This window comes from Pavona decussata, unplaced genomic scaffold (assembly GCF_977016875.1).
Source record: "Pavona decussata unplaced genomic scaffold, jaPavDecu1.1 SCAFFOLD_25, whole genome shotgun sequence".
NCBI classification, from domain to species: Eukaryota; Metazoa; Cnidaria; class Anthozoa; order Scleractinia; family Agariciidae; genus Pavona; species Pavona decussata.
In genome coordinates this window covers 1403681-1421421 of record NW_028145448.1, presented here as the reverse complement: position 1 = coordinate 1421421, position 17741 = coordinate 1403681, and the positions used below count along the sequence as shown (strand labels likewise).

At 40.5% G+C, this 17741-nt stretch overlaps 2 protein-coding genes and 1 pseudogene across 4 annotated transcripts; 2 read left to right on the top strand and 1 right to left on the bottom strand.

Moving 5' to 3' along the window:
• The first annotated feature begins 15 nt into the window (after positions 1 to 15).
• Positions 16 to 1561, top strand: LOC146485713 (uncharacterized; annotated as a pseudogene). The gene is made up of 4 exons (XR_014863094.1): positions 16 to 210; positions 334 to 394; positions 775 to 809; positions 1144 to 1561. The product of XR_014863094.1 is annotated as an uncharacterized LOC146485713 (transcript).
• Positions 1562 to 5467: 3906 nt separating this feature from the next.
• On the top strand, positions 5468 to 17609 carry LOC146485711 (inactive serine/threonine-protein kinase TEX14-like). The gene is made up of 6 exons (XM_085102929.1): positions 5468 to 5880; positions 6571 to 6752; positions 8449 to 8669; positions 14202 to 14516; positions 15443 to 15775; positions 17368 to 17609. The coding sequence occupies exons 1-6, from the start codon at positions 5648 to 5650 to the stop codon at positions 17497 to 17499; spliced, it is 1416 nt and encodes a 471-aa protein (XP_084959055.1). The 5' UTR covers positions 5468 to 5647; the 3' UTR covers positions 17500 to 17609.
• On the bottom strand, positions 9157 to 13271 carry LOC146485712 (uncharacterized). 2 transcript variants are annotated; one of them, XM_085103040.1, is made up of 2 exons: positions 12043 to 12204; positions 9157 to 10363 (listed from the first exon to the last, which is right to left on the bottom strand). In XM_085103040.1, the coding sequence occupies exons 1-2, from the start codon at positions 12067 to 12069 to the stop codon at positions 9185 to 9187; spliced, it is 1206 nt and encodes a 401-aa protein (XP_084959166.1). In that variant the 5' UTR covers positions 12070 to 12204; the 3' UTR covers positions 9157 to 9184. The 2 variants fall into 2 exon arrangements, with proteins under 2 accessions (XP_084959166.1, XP_084959167.1); XM_085103041.1 differs by having other exon boundaries at positions 10227 to 10363; positions 12043 to 13271.
• Positions 17610 to 17741: the final 132 nt, after the last annotated feature.

The window sequence follows — 17741 nt, the reverse complement described above, 5'->3', positions numbered from 1 at the left end:
GAGATAAAAGTCAACAACTTTCATGACACTGCACAGTACGTAGTGCTTAACCTGACGAAATTCACAAAGATGAAGTTTCAAGCTTTTAAGGTTATTTTTCTCGCTGTGGCCTTCGCTATTCCCCCAAAGCATATAGCTCTGGGCAGCAACTCCACACCAAACACAGCAGCCTCGAGTATTTTAGCTCGCTGCCCCAGAAGCAAGTTTTTGGTAAGAAAATTAACGTGTGATCAGTCATGTTGGATTCAGTACGGGATCCTGTCTGGCTCCAAATAATCAAATAATTTTTCAGTGTCCTTGTGATTTCTAAAATAGTTTTTGTTTTTCAATCAGACTGATGTTATTTCCTGCCTTGCTGCCGGGACAAAATCTGACGCAGATGGCGGTAATTCAGGTAAAAATATCACTTCTCAATCAAACTCAAAACCGTGTAGTAACTAGACCATGAACTCCGATCATCAAATATGAGCGGTAGAATTCATTAATCAGAGTGCTAGCTGTGTACCGGTATTTCGGCATTTAAACGCGCAATTCGACATTTCTCTCGTCCTAAATCCTAAGCTTATGATTAACAAATGATTGAGATTCTACACCATGCAAATGAGAACTGATCAAACTCTGAACAACAACATGTGTTGGCGTACCATAACATTGAGCCTTGGTCTTTATGTTCAGCCGGATCGCAAACGGGCGTAAACATCCGACCAAACCTATAACTTTTAGACGAACACTTAAGCCGATAATTTTTTTCCCACTTGTTTTCTCTTTCTGTAGGTCATGCAAAAAGACTGGCAAATTTAGAGAAGGAGGTATGCAAAGCTCTACTTGATGGAATTTCTTTGCATCTCAATATTTTAAATTTTCTTCGCATGAAAAATCTTCACCACTTCCTATTTTGAAAATTTTTGAATGCCTATGAATAAAATTCTAGTTTACTGTGCGTTATACAAATTACCTAATTTTAGCTTTGGGAGACTCCTAGTTGAAGGACATTTATTTATTTGATTTCTTTTTACAAAGGAATATACCGACTTGGATTTGAAATATCTTAAGAGATATTTGTGCGGTACAAGGAACAATTGGTTTATATATATATATATGGATTAATAAGTCAACTTTCATACCTATTTCCTTCATTTCAAGGTCACCAATTTAAAAGCCCAACTGGCCAAAGCTGGAAAACCTTCGGGTTTCGCCATGCTCGACAGCAATGGTCGTCTTCCCCAGAACCTTCTCTTGGCGGGTTATGACAAATACTCAGCGTACGACTTGGCGTGGCAGTCCCTCCACATGGCGGCCGCTGCTGCCTGCAGAGGTAGCACCGCCTCAGGGGGAAGTGGGTCATGGCATAACTCAGTGAGGGTGAGGAATATCCCTGGAAAGAAGACCTGCGCTCAGATCTGTCTTGACTCAGGTCACTTCCGCCACTGTGACGCAGAGGTTTCTATCTACGGGAAAAAAAGGAAAGGCCACAAAGAATGGACAGGAAGTGGGCGCATTTTACAACTACGGATGCAGGCCCCAGTTGTTCAAAGGCCGGATAAGTTTATCCGCTGGATAAGGCACTCTTCAGCGTCTAAAATATACTTCACGTTAAATGTTGTCCAAGGTTTTCGTACACTCCCCAACTAAGCAGTGGTTAGAGTGTGCATATTTGCTTGTGCACGAGGAAATACTGAAATCTTTGCACAGATTGAAACTGTCGGATAGTGACTTATCCACTGGATAAAGTTATCCGGCCTTTGAACAACTGGGGCCAGGACTCTAAGGGGCAATGGAGGAAATGAGGCGTCCGTTTCTGAGAAAGCTGTCATGAACTACGGCAACAATTACTTCAGTTTCTGTTGCTGTCGAAAGTAGCGCTAGCATGCGCATATTAAACGGCATTTTTGTTACCCGAAAAGTAACTGGTTGTAGTAGGGGTATAGAAGCAATTTAGAAGAGAATCGTTGCGTGACATTTTCAAGTTCAATAAAAGCCGTGAAAGGGGAACAAATTTGAGTCTTTCTGTCTGTAGCTTTTAGTGCCTTATTAACAATTCAAAATGCAAAGATTGTGTGTTAGTGGTTTTAATTGATATCACTTCCCATTTTCATAGGTAATGCCTCGACAGAAAAGATAAGACTTCAACTAAATGTGACTAAACTGTTACGCCAAAAACGTTATTGGTTATGTAAAAACTGCGCAAAATCACAGCATTGCAACCAAAAGTAAGCTTAAAATTGTGGCAGTAACTTTTACCACTGGCGTCGAGATCTCTTGATTCGATAAATTTATTAATTATTGTGATTTTCTCTTGCTTCTCCTGATTAAGTCCTTCTCTTGGCTCTCGTAGCAACATTAGTTTCTTTGATCTCGTTTCCTTTAGGTGCGAACCACAAAATAATCAGATGCTGGCCATTTCCTTTTTAAGAAATTTTTAGTTTTGCTTTTAAAAAAGTAAAAATTAATTGAAAGATGTTTTTTTTCCTATACCACAACTGCGAGAAACACAATTTCGCACCAAACGCATTGAAAGGAGTGGTTTTGACGATTTCTCGGCTTTAAACGACAATCGCTTCCGACAAGGCTGAAAGCACCAAACACTATTTTTCCTCATCTTGAGCGCGGAACGCGCGACTTAAATCAATTAATGTCCAGTCCTCGCGCGGCGCAAAGCAAACTGCGCGCGCGGCTAACACGTAAAAATACAACAATAAAGAATATAAAAATAGAAATGTCAATGTCAGCAACAAAACAAGAATGAATTGTCTAAAACAGTGAGCGTGAGAATTTTTTTCCTCTGAACTAACATATATTATCAAATTTCCAAGTTCAGCTGTATTTTGAATTCTCGCAATTAAAAAGCCGGGAAAGTGACAATTTAAACTCCAAAGTATCCAGATGTGTGGTCTACAAAATTGGGTGTTCTGATTGCAATTTTGTGTACTATGGGCAAACAGACAGAGTCTTGGCAATAAGGATTAATGAAAACAGCAGCTAGAGCGGTCCGTGTTTGCGACAGCAACTCAAAGATAGTGCAACACTCGAATCAGTTTGGCCATAGTATAGATTTTGACCAAGCCACCGTTGTCGACAAGGCGCGTGATTAGCACAAGAGACTTTTCCTTGAGGCCTGGCATTCTCAGCGAGACCGAAATGCGGGCAATGAACATATTGACATTCCGGAAATTTATAGCTCGCTCACGTGATTTGTTCTCTCGCGCAGTGATCGTTCGTTACGCGTCGTGATTGCAGCACGCGTAAACTGTGAACCGTTAGATAAGCGTTTGCTTATTTGTCATTTTTTAAACCGATCAAGGCCGAAGATTCTCGACCGAAACGTCTTTCCTAAGTTTTTGGATGAACGTTTTGTTTTAAACGTTTTTACAAGTCAGAGTCATACACATTATAGATAATATTATGATTAACAGTGTCTATTCCAAACGAATTTTTAACGTATGCCAGAGAGTTAGTTTCTAGAGAAACTGCGATGCTGCGTTGGTGGGGTGGCACAGAAAGCCGCAAAAATTTAGAGCAAAATTCATCTTCGGAATCGGTACTCTTAATCCCCATGAAATCAACGACGTTTTTCATTGGACTAATTTATTCTTGTTTTCATCGTTACCATGCTTCCACAAATAGCTTAGCTCCACTGCTCACTATATAAACCACAAGCAACCTACAATTATTTGATTCGCTCTGACGAAGGGCTAACGCTCGAAACGTCAGCTCTAGAATCTCTTCTTGACTTATTTCCGTGACCTCAGAGGGCGGGGGGGGGGGGGGGGGGCGGGGGGAGGCAAATGGGCCGGACGTTCTTCTTCGCCATGCCACACGGTCACGTGCAACCACTGCTGCTTCACTCCACGACGCAAATTCCAAGGCTCTAAAATCTCTTCACGATGGCCAATTAACTCATCAACTAGGTTGATAAAACAAAATATCAGAAATTTAATATGCATTCTATTTCATCCACGAGGAGAACCTTAGACTTCCTGCTTTGCGCATTATAGAAGAAGAAAAGACCGTCGTAAAGCAATTATGTACCCTTAAACAGTTGTCGGCCTTATAAACGGGAATGGGGGTGGGGGGGTGGGGTAGGGTTTTTCCTTTGAATGTTTGTGTGCGGGGCTGCCATCTGGTTCACTAAACCCTGCCCCTTTTGTGTGTAATTTTTATGAATTGTTTTCAAAACCCGTTTAAAAACTTGATGAACTGCACCATTATGACAGAAGGAAATCTCACAGTATAAACGAGGAAAGAAGACACAATCAATTGTAGGATGCAGACTTTGTTTTTTGTCGTAGCCTTTTTGTCGTAGCCCAATTCTCCATGAGAAGAAAAATGGATGACTTGGTAAAAAAAATGTGACATTTTACTTCAAAACAAGTCCTACCCGATGACTTTCATTTGCACGACGGCTGATTAGTTTATGCATGCACCATATTTCACGAATCAAGAATGATTTGGAACCAAGTAGAGAAGACCAATTAAACCATGCCTGGCAGGAAGTACTTCAACGTAAATTCGTTTTGGTACGCTACCTAAATCAGTTTTGTTGTTTTCGTTGTTGTTTTTTGGGGTTTTGTTTTGTTTGTTTGTTGTTTGTTTTTGTTTTCTTGAATTTGTGCCTCTGTTGCCCAGTTTATTTAAGCGCCTCAGACATTAATTTAATACTATACGCTTTAAATTTATCAAAGAATTGTACAAATCACGTCGAATAAATCTAGATGACTCTTCTCGCTTTGTTGATTGATTGATTGACTGACTGACTGACTGACTGACTGACTGACTGACTGACTGACTGACTGACTGACTGACTGACTGACTTTCTGACTGACTGACTGAACGAACGAAAGAACGAACGGACGAACGGAGGGGCAAACGAACGAACGAACGGACGGATGGATGGATGGACGGACGGATGGATGGATGGATGAATGGATGGATGAATGGATGAATGGATGGATGGATGGATAACAAATATAACCGAACGAAAGGACAAATGAACAGACGGACGAACTAAAGAAAGAACGAAGCAATAGCCAAAGGAGGTCATTGTGGCCCTATTGATGTGTGCCTAGCATCCACGATATTCTGTCGGTGGACGTTTGAGAGTACATGGGCCAACTGATACCAAACCGGTCCATTCCTTCCATTTAAGAAAGGTGTTCCGCGTACGTTTTGTGCATCACAGAATGGTCCGAGAACTGAACTCGGTTGATGGTGCCTCCTAATGCAAAGATATTTTTGTTGGGTTTAAATCTATGCGAGAAATGAAACAGAATCCAAAAAGAAAATTAGGGGTAGCTACGCATTTTTCAGAGGTAATTAAGCTTCAGTTTGTGAACAATTGATGCCGAACATTGCCATGTATTTTAGAGCTTTCTAGAATTGTCACATATTAAGCACCGTCCTAAACTCTTTTGAGGAAGGAACGATTTGCGCGCGCGCAGAAAGCGTCTGACGTCACACAGGCGACTACGACGTCGCTTGTTAAAGTCGCTGCTTCTTTTTTATTTTTTCCTTTTCCTTTTATTCAGAGTTACTTAAATCTTGCAACTTACGTCAAAACTCAAATTCAACATAGGAAAATCCATTCTTCACTTGCTAAAAGTGTACAGTTTTCCTCATAAATTTTGCTTGAAATCAAAAATGGTAAAAAATGACTGATAGATATCAAAAACAACAACAACAACAACAACAACATCTTGATGTCTGGTTTCGAAGTGCCAAAAAGGGACATGTCGGAACTTTGTGCAAGCTTCTACGAGACAACCAAGTCTTAGACGTCAATACTCAAGACTTGAAACATCGCACAGCGCTTTGTTTAGCTGCAGACCGAGGCAAAGAATCCTGTGTTACAAAGCTGCTGACTCTCGGAGCAGATCCTAACAGGTAACTTTACCAAACGATATAGATAGATACAGACAAAATTTGATGATTCCCGATTTTGTATGATGTTGACAACCGTCGAGGAGAACAGGATTTCCACATTTTTATATTCCATTGCGCGTATGCCGTGCATTGACATTCTGAAATCCTAGCAGTATACAGGATGTTTGTCCCATGAACCTAGTTTAATGGCCTTAGCTCCCACGAGTCTCCTGTTGCTCAGTGGTAGAGCATCCGAACTAGTAATCGGAAGGTCTTAGGTTCGACTCCTGATAGGAGCACTCGTATTTCTTTTTTCGAGTATCACCCTGTGTCACTCACTGATTAATACATCATTCTCAGGATTTCCTTGGCTTAAAACTCATGATTTTGGCATATCGGGGTGTTTAACATTTGATCATTTATCATTCAGGGGCAATAGTTGGTAGTGAGATTTTGACAAGTTTGTTCTAGATATTTTTGAGGAGGTGAGGTACAGCCTTTAACCATTAGTATGTAAAGGGGAGGTGGGCATCAATTCGTTTTTATTCGCATCTTGAAGAACTCACCAGCTCAATTTATGCACAATAAACCTTCCTCCTTGAAGCATAATTCTGGGCGCATTTGTTCATTGCCGGAAAATTCCCCTTTAATGGTCATTTTAAAGAGCTTACCCGTAGCACAGCTGAGCACAGCTTAATGACCTTCTTTCAGCCAATCGGAACTTAGAACTCCAGCTCATGCGGCCTTAGAAAGTGATCACATGACCTGCCTCGCCGTGCTGCTGCGCCATGGTGCTGACCTGGAAGCAAAGAATAGCAATCAACAGACGCTTCTGCGGTGCATGAAGGACAAATACAGTCACGCCCAGGTTGAAAAGCTCTTGAAGGAGACCGGTAAGAATTAAGAGCACTGTTAAGTTCGTTATCTATCAACAGCAAGTTCACTGAGCAAAGCAGCTGAGTGGCTAAAGAGGACAACAAACTGTCGTGCACGTGCAGGCTTCAGTAAAAGGCGATTTCTTAGGCAATTTGACATACGTGACCCCCCCCCCCCCCCCCCCTTAAATTATCACTCTCTGTTCCATCACGGCATGAAAAAGATACCAGAGGTAGGCTGGACATTGTGCAGAAAATACGGTGCCTACTTTTGTTACTGCGCATATGTTCGGCGCATTTCGAGATACTCGGGTTTCCTATGGGTGGTGCCTACTAATACAAGGAGATTCTTGCGCGGTTTAAAACTATGCGGAGAAAGCAGAACTTAGCAAGTGCTCTTGATATCCAAAAAGAAACTTATGGGTAACCATGCATCCTTCAGAGAAAGTAAAGCTTCCATTTGGAATAAAACGCCATAAATTACTTTGTATTTTACTGTTTTTTAAAATAATTCATGCTTCATTATATTTAAAAAAAAAAAAAAAGAAATGTGTGGTTACCCCCAATTTTCTTTTTGGATTTCAATAGCCCTTGCTAAGATCTGCTTTCCCCGCATAGTCATAAACCACAGAAAAAATACTTCCTTATTAGTAGGCACCATCCTTAAAGGAGCATCATCACTGTATTTTGCTTTGTTTTGGTGAAATTGCACCAAATTAGGGTCTAACCTAAGGACATAGAAAACTAGCTAGCTAATTTTTTTTCTTGTGGAGGAATTAAAAGTCTAAAATATCTTCAATATAAAGAAGGCTTTTTTGAAATTACACCATCTGGAAGCATTCTTTTGTACGGTCTTGTACTTCATTTACATTTTTTCTTTCCTTTTGTGGTCTATATAAAACAATACACCAATACCGTGGAAAAACAGTGTATCACCATTTTTTTTTTTATTTTAATGCAACACACAAAAACTAGTTACAATACAATATTTTACAGTTTGCACGATTACATTACTTACAGCAACTTAAACTTAAAGAAAAGAAAATTAACTCATTGCAAACAAACAAAAGAAAGGGAGACAAAACTGAACTAGGACAAAACTGCACCGAAGAAAATTATTATAGCTTTAGCTATTAGCTAGCTAATAAAAAGGCTAGATGAGATTCAACATCTTCCACCAGATCCCAAATCTACATGAGAACGGTGCTTCCTTTTGCCACTGCGCATACGTTCTGCGCATCTGGAGATGGTCCGAGCTAAATCAGATTTATTTTTGCGTGGTTTATAAGTACGCGAGAAGAGCAGGTCTTTGCAAGGGTTCTTTGGATCCGAAAGGAAAATTAGGGGGTAACCACGAATTTTTTAGAGACAATGAAATTTCAATATGGGAAAAACTGCCTTACATTGCTGTGTATTTTAGCGATTTTTAGAATTATGATTGATTATTTATCTCTAAAAAATAAACCCTGCGAGCAGAGATGCCTTCGACCTTCCTAGAAAAATCGGGAAGTGGAAGGGACCTTCCTCTTCCCGATTTTTCCGCAATTTTGTTTTTGGATTCCAGTAACCCTTGCTAAGACCTGTGTTTAACGCATAGTCAAAAACTGTGCAAAAACACCTGTGTTAGTAGGGACCGTCCTTAACTGATTAACGCCATCATTGAGTGTTGACTGTCTTCATGTGAAAGATTTTTAAAACCTTCTTGTGTCGTTAGAAGTACCAGCTCAGACTCGCGACAGTGGACTTCCATCGCCCGTTCTGCAAGTGCTCAGTATGGAGGTCAAGTGTTACAAACAGCACGTGTATTCGCACGATGCTTTCAGTTATTACATCAAAGGGAGGTTCAGAGGTGGACACGTGACTTTAAAGAAATATCAATGGGAAGTGAATGAAGAGATTCAACAAGAGCAGTTCCGTCATGAAATATGTTCTAAGGTGGGTCTTCTTTTTTTTTTTTTTAATGAATCAAAACATTTAGAGCAGTTTTCGATTTAGTCTCTTAGAACCAAAACCAAGGTAATTACTCTTGCCAATAACAACGAATGTAAACATCACAATGGACCAATGAGAATTGGAAAATTAAACGAGACTTACCTGTAAGTTGAAGTTTGATTGAAATTCTATCCGTCACCAAGCACTGAGGGATTACGTGAGATAGCATTGCGCCTGCGCGAACTCAGTTTTTAAAGCACTTGCCATGTGTGCAGGGGAAAGAAAACCCTGACCAGCAAAATGGGAGGGCCTTAAAAGGGAGGGCACGTAATCCCTCAGTGCTTGGTGACGGATAGAATTTCAATCAAACTTCAACTTACAGGTAAGTCTCGTTTAATTTTCCAATTCTATTCCGTCACCGCACTGAGGGCTCACGTGAGACTTCAAAGCCCACTGCACACATGAACAGAGTAATGACCAACCAAGCAAGTCATATTGGTCAAAACAGTTTATTAACTTTACTCTTGTAACAAAACGTTAGAAAAGCTATCTGTGTTGATAACAGGCTTGCTATAAAACTTTGCAAAAGTGTCAGATGAGCTCCATCCTGCGACTGATAAGATGTGCTCTAATGGTACAGATTTCAACAAAGCCTTAGATGTTGCGGCAGCCCTAGTACTGTGGGGCTTGAAAAGGTTTACATCAATTCCTGACTTTTGCATTACAGCTTTGACCCATCTACTGATGGTGTCCCGGGAAACTGGTTTAAATGGCTTGTAATGACTAATAAACAATTGTTGTGCACGTCCACGTAAAGAAGAGGTACGATTAAGATATGCCTTCAAGGTAGTGACAACACAAATGTTAGGGTTGTCCGGGTAAGCTACAAACTTAACAACAGTGGGTTTCGACCCTGGCTTAGACTGTTTAATAGGCCTGGAGATAATAAAAGTCACAGAAGTTTCTGAAACAACCATGTCCTCCAAAGACAAGTAGTGAATTGTCTGCCCCCGTTGAGCTGATACTAATGACATTAAAGTGACTAATTTTAAAGTCAGATCCTTTAGTGAGCAGTCTGTAATAGAGATTGTCTTAAGATAGTTCAGAACCTTGCTCACATCCCATGTCTCAGTATATCTTGGGTTGGAGGGTCTTGCTTCGTAAACTCCTTTTAAGAACCTCTTAACACTCTCTTGTGCTCCAAAAGTCATCCCGTCCACAGGCTTTAAGACACTGGATAGAGCAGACCTTGCAGTGTTAATACCACTGTAACCGATGCCTGACTCAAATAGCTCCACTAAAAAATCTAGTGCCTGTGGGACAGTGGCAGAAACTGGATCAATCTGTTTTTTATGACAATATGTAGTCCATCTTTTGATGTAACATGAATACTGCTTTGTAGTTCCTTTCCTCCAGGACTGTAAGATGATGGAGGTTGCCTTTTGAGAAATTCCTTGTGTCTCATAGGACTGCCGGACAATCTGCATGCAATCAGAACCATTTTCCTGAATAGGGGGTGGACTTCTTGTGGCATCCCCGGCATTTGTAAGGCAGTTCGTTGTTGTGGTAACACTCTTGGAACAGCCACTAACATGCGAAGAAGTTTGGGATACCAACTCTGGGTTGGCCACATTGGAACTATCATCAATCCCTCTGCACAATCGGTTTGTATTTTCTGTAGGCATCTTGCAATTAAACTGAAAGGAGGGAAAGCATAAAACAAGTGTTTATCCCATGTTACAGAAAATGCATCAATAAAGGCTGCCCCTGGGTCAGGTTTCCAAGATACATAGCATGGAACCTGATGATTTAGTCTGGATGCAAAGAGATCTATGGAGGGCTCCCCCCAGATATCTGTGATCTGTTGGAAAATATCAGATCTTATCATCCATTCCTTGTTGTCTGAGAAAATGCGTGATTCCCGATCTGCCTCAACATTTTTTCTCCCTGGGATATGAGCAGCTGTTAACCATATTTGTTTTTCTATGCACCACTGCCAAATATCTTTAGCAATAGTGTGACATTCCCTAGAATGTACACCTCCCATAGCATTAATATAGTTCACAGTTGTTGAGTTATCAGAGTAAATCTTAACATGAATGCCTTGCTCATTTTTGCAAAATGCCTTAAGTCCAAAATTTGCAGCCAACAGCTCCAGACAATTAATGTGATATTTTGCTTCTTCCTCTGACCATCTACCTCCTATTTTCTCTGTCTCTTTGACAGCTCCCCATCCTTTAGTTGATGCATCGGTGTAAATTATTACATCAACCTTTGAATTAGGCAATAATATGGGGTAGTTATTGGTCTGTATGTTATCATACCACCACTTTATCTCTGAAAAGCTTTCTTGGGATAATCTCATTTGAGCATTATAATTGCCATAGTTTTGTCTTAAGGCTGTAGTTTTATCCCTCTCAAGTTGTCTATAATACAGTGGTCCATATAAGATCCCAGGAAAACTTGACACTAAAAGCCCTATAAAGCTAGCTAGTTCCTGGATTGGGAGCTCAACAAGCTCCAGCATTTTCTTGCATCTTTCCCTTATGCGCTGGATTTTTTCCTGTGTTAAGGAGACAGTCATATTAACTGAATCCAAGACAAATCCCAGAAATGTAAGGACTTGAACTGGCTGTAAGACCGACTTATCAGGATGTAGGATAAAACCCAATGTTGAAAATAAGTCACGGGTATCATTAATATTGGCTTGGCAGTCCTCCACACTCTCCCCTTGTAAATAAGAGTCATCAATATAGCCTACATTTAGGTGACCCTTCTGGCGCAGCGTAGCATACACTGGCTTAAGGATTTTTGTGAAGAGTCGGGGTGCACAAGCCAGACCATTTGGTAGACATGTAAACTGAAACAATCTACCTTTCCAGCAAAACCTCAGATATTTTTGATCATCTTTGTGAATTGGCACTGAGTAGTATGCGTCACGCAGGTCTACTGAGGCCATATAACAGTTTGGAGTCATAAGCCTTATTGCCGATTGTAAGGTATCCATCTTAAAATGTTGATACTCCACATGTTCATTCAAATTCTTCAAATTTAGAATTAATCTAAACCCTCCATCTTTCTTAGGGCGTATGAATATAGTAGAAATATATTCACCAGGGCAATGTGTGGTTTCTGAAATCACACCTTTGGTCAGCAGTTTATCAATTTCATTGTCAATGACCTCCTGCTCTGGTTTTGTAAAATTTATTTCTTTTGGTGGCATAAACTGCATTGGCTCTCCATTTTCAAACTCAATTTTATAATTTTTCACACTATTAAGTATGAAAGGATCTGAGGTTATGCATTGCCACTGAGAGGTAAATTGTTTCAGTCTTCCACCTGTAATTTTAATAGATTGCTCTGACACATTTCTTACCTCAACGTTGTTAGCAATCTGATTCATTTTGACTTCCCCTCCTTCTTCCTCTTGAAGTTCGGAGGATGTTTGTGGTCGTTTTTCCACGAGCCTAAAAAAGGCTTCCTGTAATGTTGGTTTCCTGAGCGTCCGCGGCTATGTGCGTAAGAGTTGTGCCTGTGATAATCAGGCTTGTTCGTTGATCGACCACTGTGTGTGGAGACTTTCTTTCCCACTCGATTGACCTCGGTCAATTCTTTCACTTGTTTCGGGAGATCATTGCCAAACAATTGGTCAGTGATCGGAACCGACGAGGAGCAGAGATGTTTGTATTCCTCGTGTAAATCCGGTTTAATAAATTCCCTTCGTCTTTGATTGAGTTCACTGTTTGCATTAGCGAACAATGTAAGTGCATCTGTTGACTTTTGAAGAAGGTCGTTTCCCGCTGGGAGTGACGACAAGTGCTCAAGGAGTTTGTCGATCATATTTGTCAACGCGCACATTCCTTTGAAGATGGATGTCTGCACCTTTTGCAGTCTAACATCTTGGGACCGGACTGTTGGAGTAAGGTGGTCCCATACTGGTTGATTGACTCGTACTTTTGTCAAGAATTCACAGTTCTCTGGTCTGTGATACTTGTTCAACTTTTCCTGAAGTTTCTCTTCAGGCAGCCCTTCTTTGAGCATGGCATTCACTACATTCGCCAGCTCTGTGTTTACACTTGGGCCCGTCTCCTCTTTCTTCAGCTCTTGTTTCAAGCTGTTAAGTACCTCAAATTTTCCTTCATTAGAAGGCATTTTTTGAGCCCCGGCTGAGTCAGCCAGCTTTGTCACAGCTTCTTCTAAGCTCATAGTTTTGTCATCTCGCTTCTTCTTCGTGGGGGGCTCTTCGCTGACCTCGTGGTCATTCTCGGCAGATTTTGCCTCCTGTTCTTCCTCCGTGTCAACATATTGTATTTCAAAGTCTGACTGAAACTGTTTGAACGACTCAGCAATAGTCTTGGATAAATCTTGAGACATCTGGGTGAAACCCTGTCTCAGCGTAGCGGCAAGCTCTTGTAAACCATGTGAGTCAGTTTTGGCGCCATCGGCGCCATCACCTCTTTCGATGATTCTAACATTTGCTTCGATGTGTTCGCTTCTAGAGCCACTACTTTTCCTTTTTAAGTTGTCTTTCTCGCCCTTAAGCTCAGATTTATCCGAGGTCTCGGGCATTTTTAGCGAATTATCGCTTAAAACTAAAATTCTCAGCGTGTTGAAAAATAAACGTCGGTTCGCTCCAAAGGCGGCAACACACTGAGTTCACGCAGGCGCAATGCTATCTCACGTGAGCCCTCAGTGCGGTGACGGAATAGAATTCGAAGCGAATACATGTAACCGGTGCAAAGCGCGGGAAAATGCGTGCGGGCGAGTCACGATTGGTTAAGGTTTGGCTTCCTATTGGTTGAGTAATTAAGTAGCGCGAACTTTGCAAACCAATCATAGAGCGCAGAAAAGCAAACGCGAAATTACTTTCAACACCCAATTGAAAACCACCTTTTTACAATTACAAACGTATTACAAAGTTTCAAATAAACAATTAATTTTACATATTGTACAGGAAATAACAGAGTGGCCAAAAACAGCCGCGCATTTGTTGGAAATGGCACAACGATGTTCACATTGATCAATTGATTAGTTAAATAATTCGCATTTACTTATAATAAATAACTCATAACTAATTACCTAATGAAATAGAGTACACTCTGAATTTACACTGAAGTAATTCAAATTACAATTACAATTATGCACTCTAAGTTGTGCGTTCGATTGACCCTATTCCGGAATAGGAATACATACAGTAATGTCAAGAAATCCCTCATAAGACGTTTTTGAAGTTACTGGAATACAAAATGGCTCTTAAATTACCATGTTGGCAGCCAAAGTTTGCAGAAGTGTCTTCCCAAATTTACATAAGAAGAGAAATCTTACAGCTATTCTCCTTATTCTTATTCTGGAATACAGTCAATCGAACGCAACCTAATTGAGATGAGAACGATCCTTTGGCCATTTTTTATAAAAGGTTTCTAACTTATTGTTCTTGGTGGAGATGTATTTTTCTACTTGGTATTTGAATGAACATTACAGTAATGTTACTGGTGACCTAACTGAGTTTACATAACCGACCTCCAAAAACTACAGAAAAGAGAACAGGACAAAAAGCAACAAGGATTTTTTCCGTTTCTCTTTAGCGACTTGCGTCACCCGAATATTCTCCTTCTCATGGCGGTAAGCAACAGTCCCTATCCTTTTCAGCAGGGCCTTGTGCTTGAGCCCGTGGAACGTGCCTTCTTAGGAAAGCTCCTTCACGAGGAGAGGACCGTTTTTGACGAGGACACTATTCTGGGATTCAGCCGAGACGTAGCATGCGCCATGCAGTTTGTTCACCAGCGAGGATATATTCACTGTTATCTTGGGTCGGATAGTGTAGTATTGACTGAGAATTTCTCTGCAAAGGTTCGTTACTTATCGGTTAATTGGAGAGGTTTTAGAGCGGTTTCCAATTGAGTGTCGTAAAATTAAATCTAAACCAAAGTAATTACTCTGACCAATCGCAACAGATGTAAATAACACAACAGGGCCAATCAGAATTCGAAGCAAATACATGTAACTGGCGCCAAGCGCGGGAAACGCGTGCGGCCAAAATTAAACACGATTGGTTTTGGTTTGCATTTCCATTGGTTGAGAAAGTGGCGCCCGTTTTGTTAACCAATCACAGAGCGTAGAGCAAAACCAAAGCAAACGCGAAATTACTTTCGACACTCAATTGAAAACCGCTCTAAATGAACTGTGTCAAGTAATTCTACTCGAGTTTCACTTTTAGTTATTCATTTATTTTGTACGATTTATTTCATTAAGAAAAATCTTCGTGTCGCTTTCTCGACCTAAAATTAAATCCAAACCCGCTCTAACTTGAAATAGAAGCTGTAGTCCAATTTCAACTTAGTCACTGCTGGATTGCGAGGGCAAACTAGCTATTCTACTGCGCATGCCCCGTACCCACTTGCCCAAAAACAGCATCAGCAATAGGGGTGCGGTGCTATGTAACAGTCTATCTGTAAAACTTTGGCAAGCACAAACTTTCACAAGCTTGAAATCCAGCTGCAGTAGTTTTGTTAGCAATTCTGAACAGTATCGTCTTTATAATACACGGTATTTGTGGAAAAGCAAGCATTTTTCCACATAGATTTCAGTATTACAGTTAACAAAAGGTATCCGATATGATTATTTCTACTCCATGTTTTATTTATTTATTTTTTTTATAATATTATAATATGTGTAAAGCCTAAAGTTTTCATCGTGTAATGATGAAGGTATTAAATAAGAGTAAACACATTTCAAGGTTTGTTTCGTTTGTTTGATTGTTTCTTACGTCAATTCAGATCTGCAACTTTGAATATGCGCAGCACGTTCAACATGGCGACTGTGGCAGTAATCCCATCAGCCATCTAGAGATCGTGTACGATTGGATGGCTCCAGAACAGTTGAGTGGTAAGCCTGCCGATAAACCCTGTGACGTCTTTAGCTTCGGGATTCTTGTTTGGGAGTGTGTCACAAGGAAACGGCCTCTTAAATATGTCAAAAACTTAAAACAACTAACAAAGAAAACGGTTGACCCGCGGTTGCATAAGATCCCAGCTAACTGGAGCCAAACATTCAAGATCCTTATTGGTGACTGCCTGAAGGCTGCAACAGAAAGACCAAATTTTCAACAGGTAATTAATTATTAACCTTTCCAGATCACTCCAAGCGCGCTTTGCGACTTAGTCTTTCGAAGAAACGTACACTAGAACTAAGCAGCCGTCGTGCCAAAGAGAGGAAAGAAAACAAAACAAGGGGAAGAAAGAAAGGAAAAAGAGCAACGTTGGGGATCAACGTAGGAACGTTGATTTCGTTTACCGGGGAATATACTTTGTAAAGTTTCACACTGCAGGTTTCACCCAAACGGTCCAACCAAACTGTCCCTTAGCTTTCAAAGACAAGTTACACAAAAACGAGTACTTCTGTCTTCCAACTGAGGCAGAAGAAAATCCTCTGTGCCATTGCCGGCAGAAGAACTGTCTTCTGCCAGACATTTCATCTAAATCTGCCTCTACCTGAAGGAAAGGGCAGGGACTCTGCACCAGGCTTATTCAAAGGTCCGTAAAGGGCGATTTAGACGGTACGATTTTGCCTACGATTTGTCGCATGCGACACGCTTACGCCATGCCTACAACACGAATCGCGTCGTGTAAATCAACCTACAACATCCTTACGACAGACGCACGCAACACAAAAAATGTCGTAGGATTTTAAAACATGTTTTAAAATCCTACGACAATCGTAGGTAAAGGCAATGTTGAGTGGCGAGAGTTGTTTACGATTTTTACATGTCGCAAGCAGCGCGCGCTCTAGAAATCGCATACGACAGTCGTAAGAGAAAATCGTATCGTCTAAATCGCCCTTTAAATGACCCATTCGTTGTGTTAGTTAGGGCAGCAAACAATATATTATATTGTTATATACCTAGACTTTCACTCAACAAAACGGGCACTGTGATTGGTTGATTCTTGGTCACGTGCCCCTAATCAAATACAAATGTATCCCGACCGGGATACAATTCCGCAGTTGTTGTCCTCTCAGTTGTCTGTTTGTTTTGCTGTGATTGTTGAAGCTTAAGTCTAAATATTCAACAAAGCACTTAATGCATGGTCCCTCGGGAAACTAGTTAGTTTTGTTTTCCTGAGAGTCCTGATGTTTCCCGAGAAACATCATCAGGACTCGCGGGAAAAAAAAACTAACTGTTTCCCTCGGGACCATACATTAAATGTGCAATGATTCAGTTTTGTTAACAATAACCCTACCAGTACAAAGAAATAAGTGTTAATTTTCTTTGGTTGGGGATGGTCAGGGTTGAAATGGATTTGCAATTTAATAAAATTGGCCAATCTTTTTCAAATTCTTCCAGCCGGTCACCAAAACACTGAATACGGTTCAGTTAATTCTTCCCAGGAGAAAAAACTCGCTATTCTCTTCTCGGTGCCCTAAAAGCAATAGGCCATTTCCGAATTGCTGTAGACCTCATTATGAAAGCAAGGCTAAGTGCAGAACTTCTCATATGAAAATTAGTTTTGTTTGCATATGAATGAAAACTAATTTTAATAATAAAACTTTGCACTAAGCCTCGCTTTCGAATTCATAATGAGGTTCAAAGCAACGCGAAAATGGCTTATTTGATGTAAGAGAATTTAAGCAGTTTCGACCAAAACATTGGGAAATCTCTGTGATAGTGCCCCTTTAAGATACCATCCATACTGTTCTTTTTCAGATTTACGGCTGGTTGTCTGCCATTGTGACGTCACAATATGCGAGCGTTCGTCCAACAAGTTTCGTCGTTGAGACGCACGACAATTTATTCCCAAATAGGAATATAAAAACTCCGCATAGGGAAAATAAGTAGGGTGCGCTGCACTAGTTTATTGATATTCCTTCGCGTTTTTTTCTTTCTAGGAATAATATACCATAATATTTCACTAGACGTCCATTTTGTTTGATTAATGCAAGTTTCTATTTCATTGATAACTGTGACTTGTTTCGACTGAAACAGACAAGCAAAAAGAAAAATAAGCTAAAAACAACAACGAAGGAAATTCCGTTTTAAGCTTTCCCACAAATTTAGAATCAGTAAAATTCAAGTAAAAA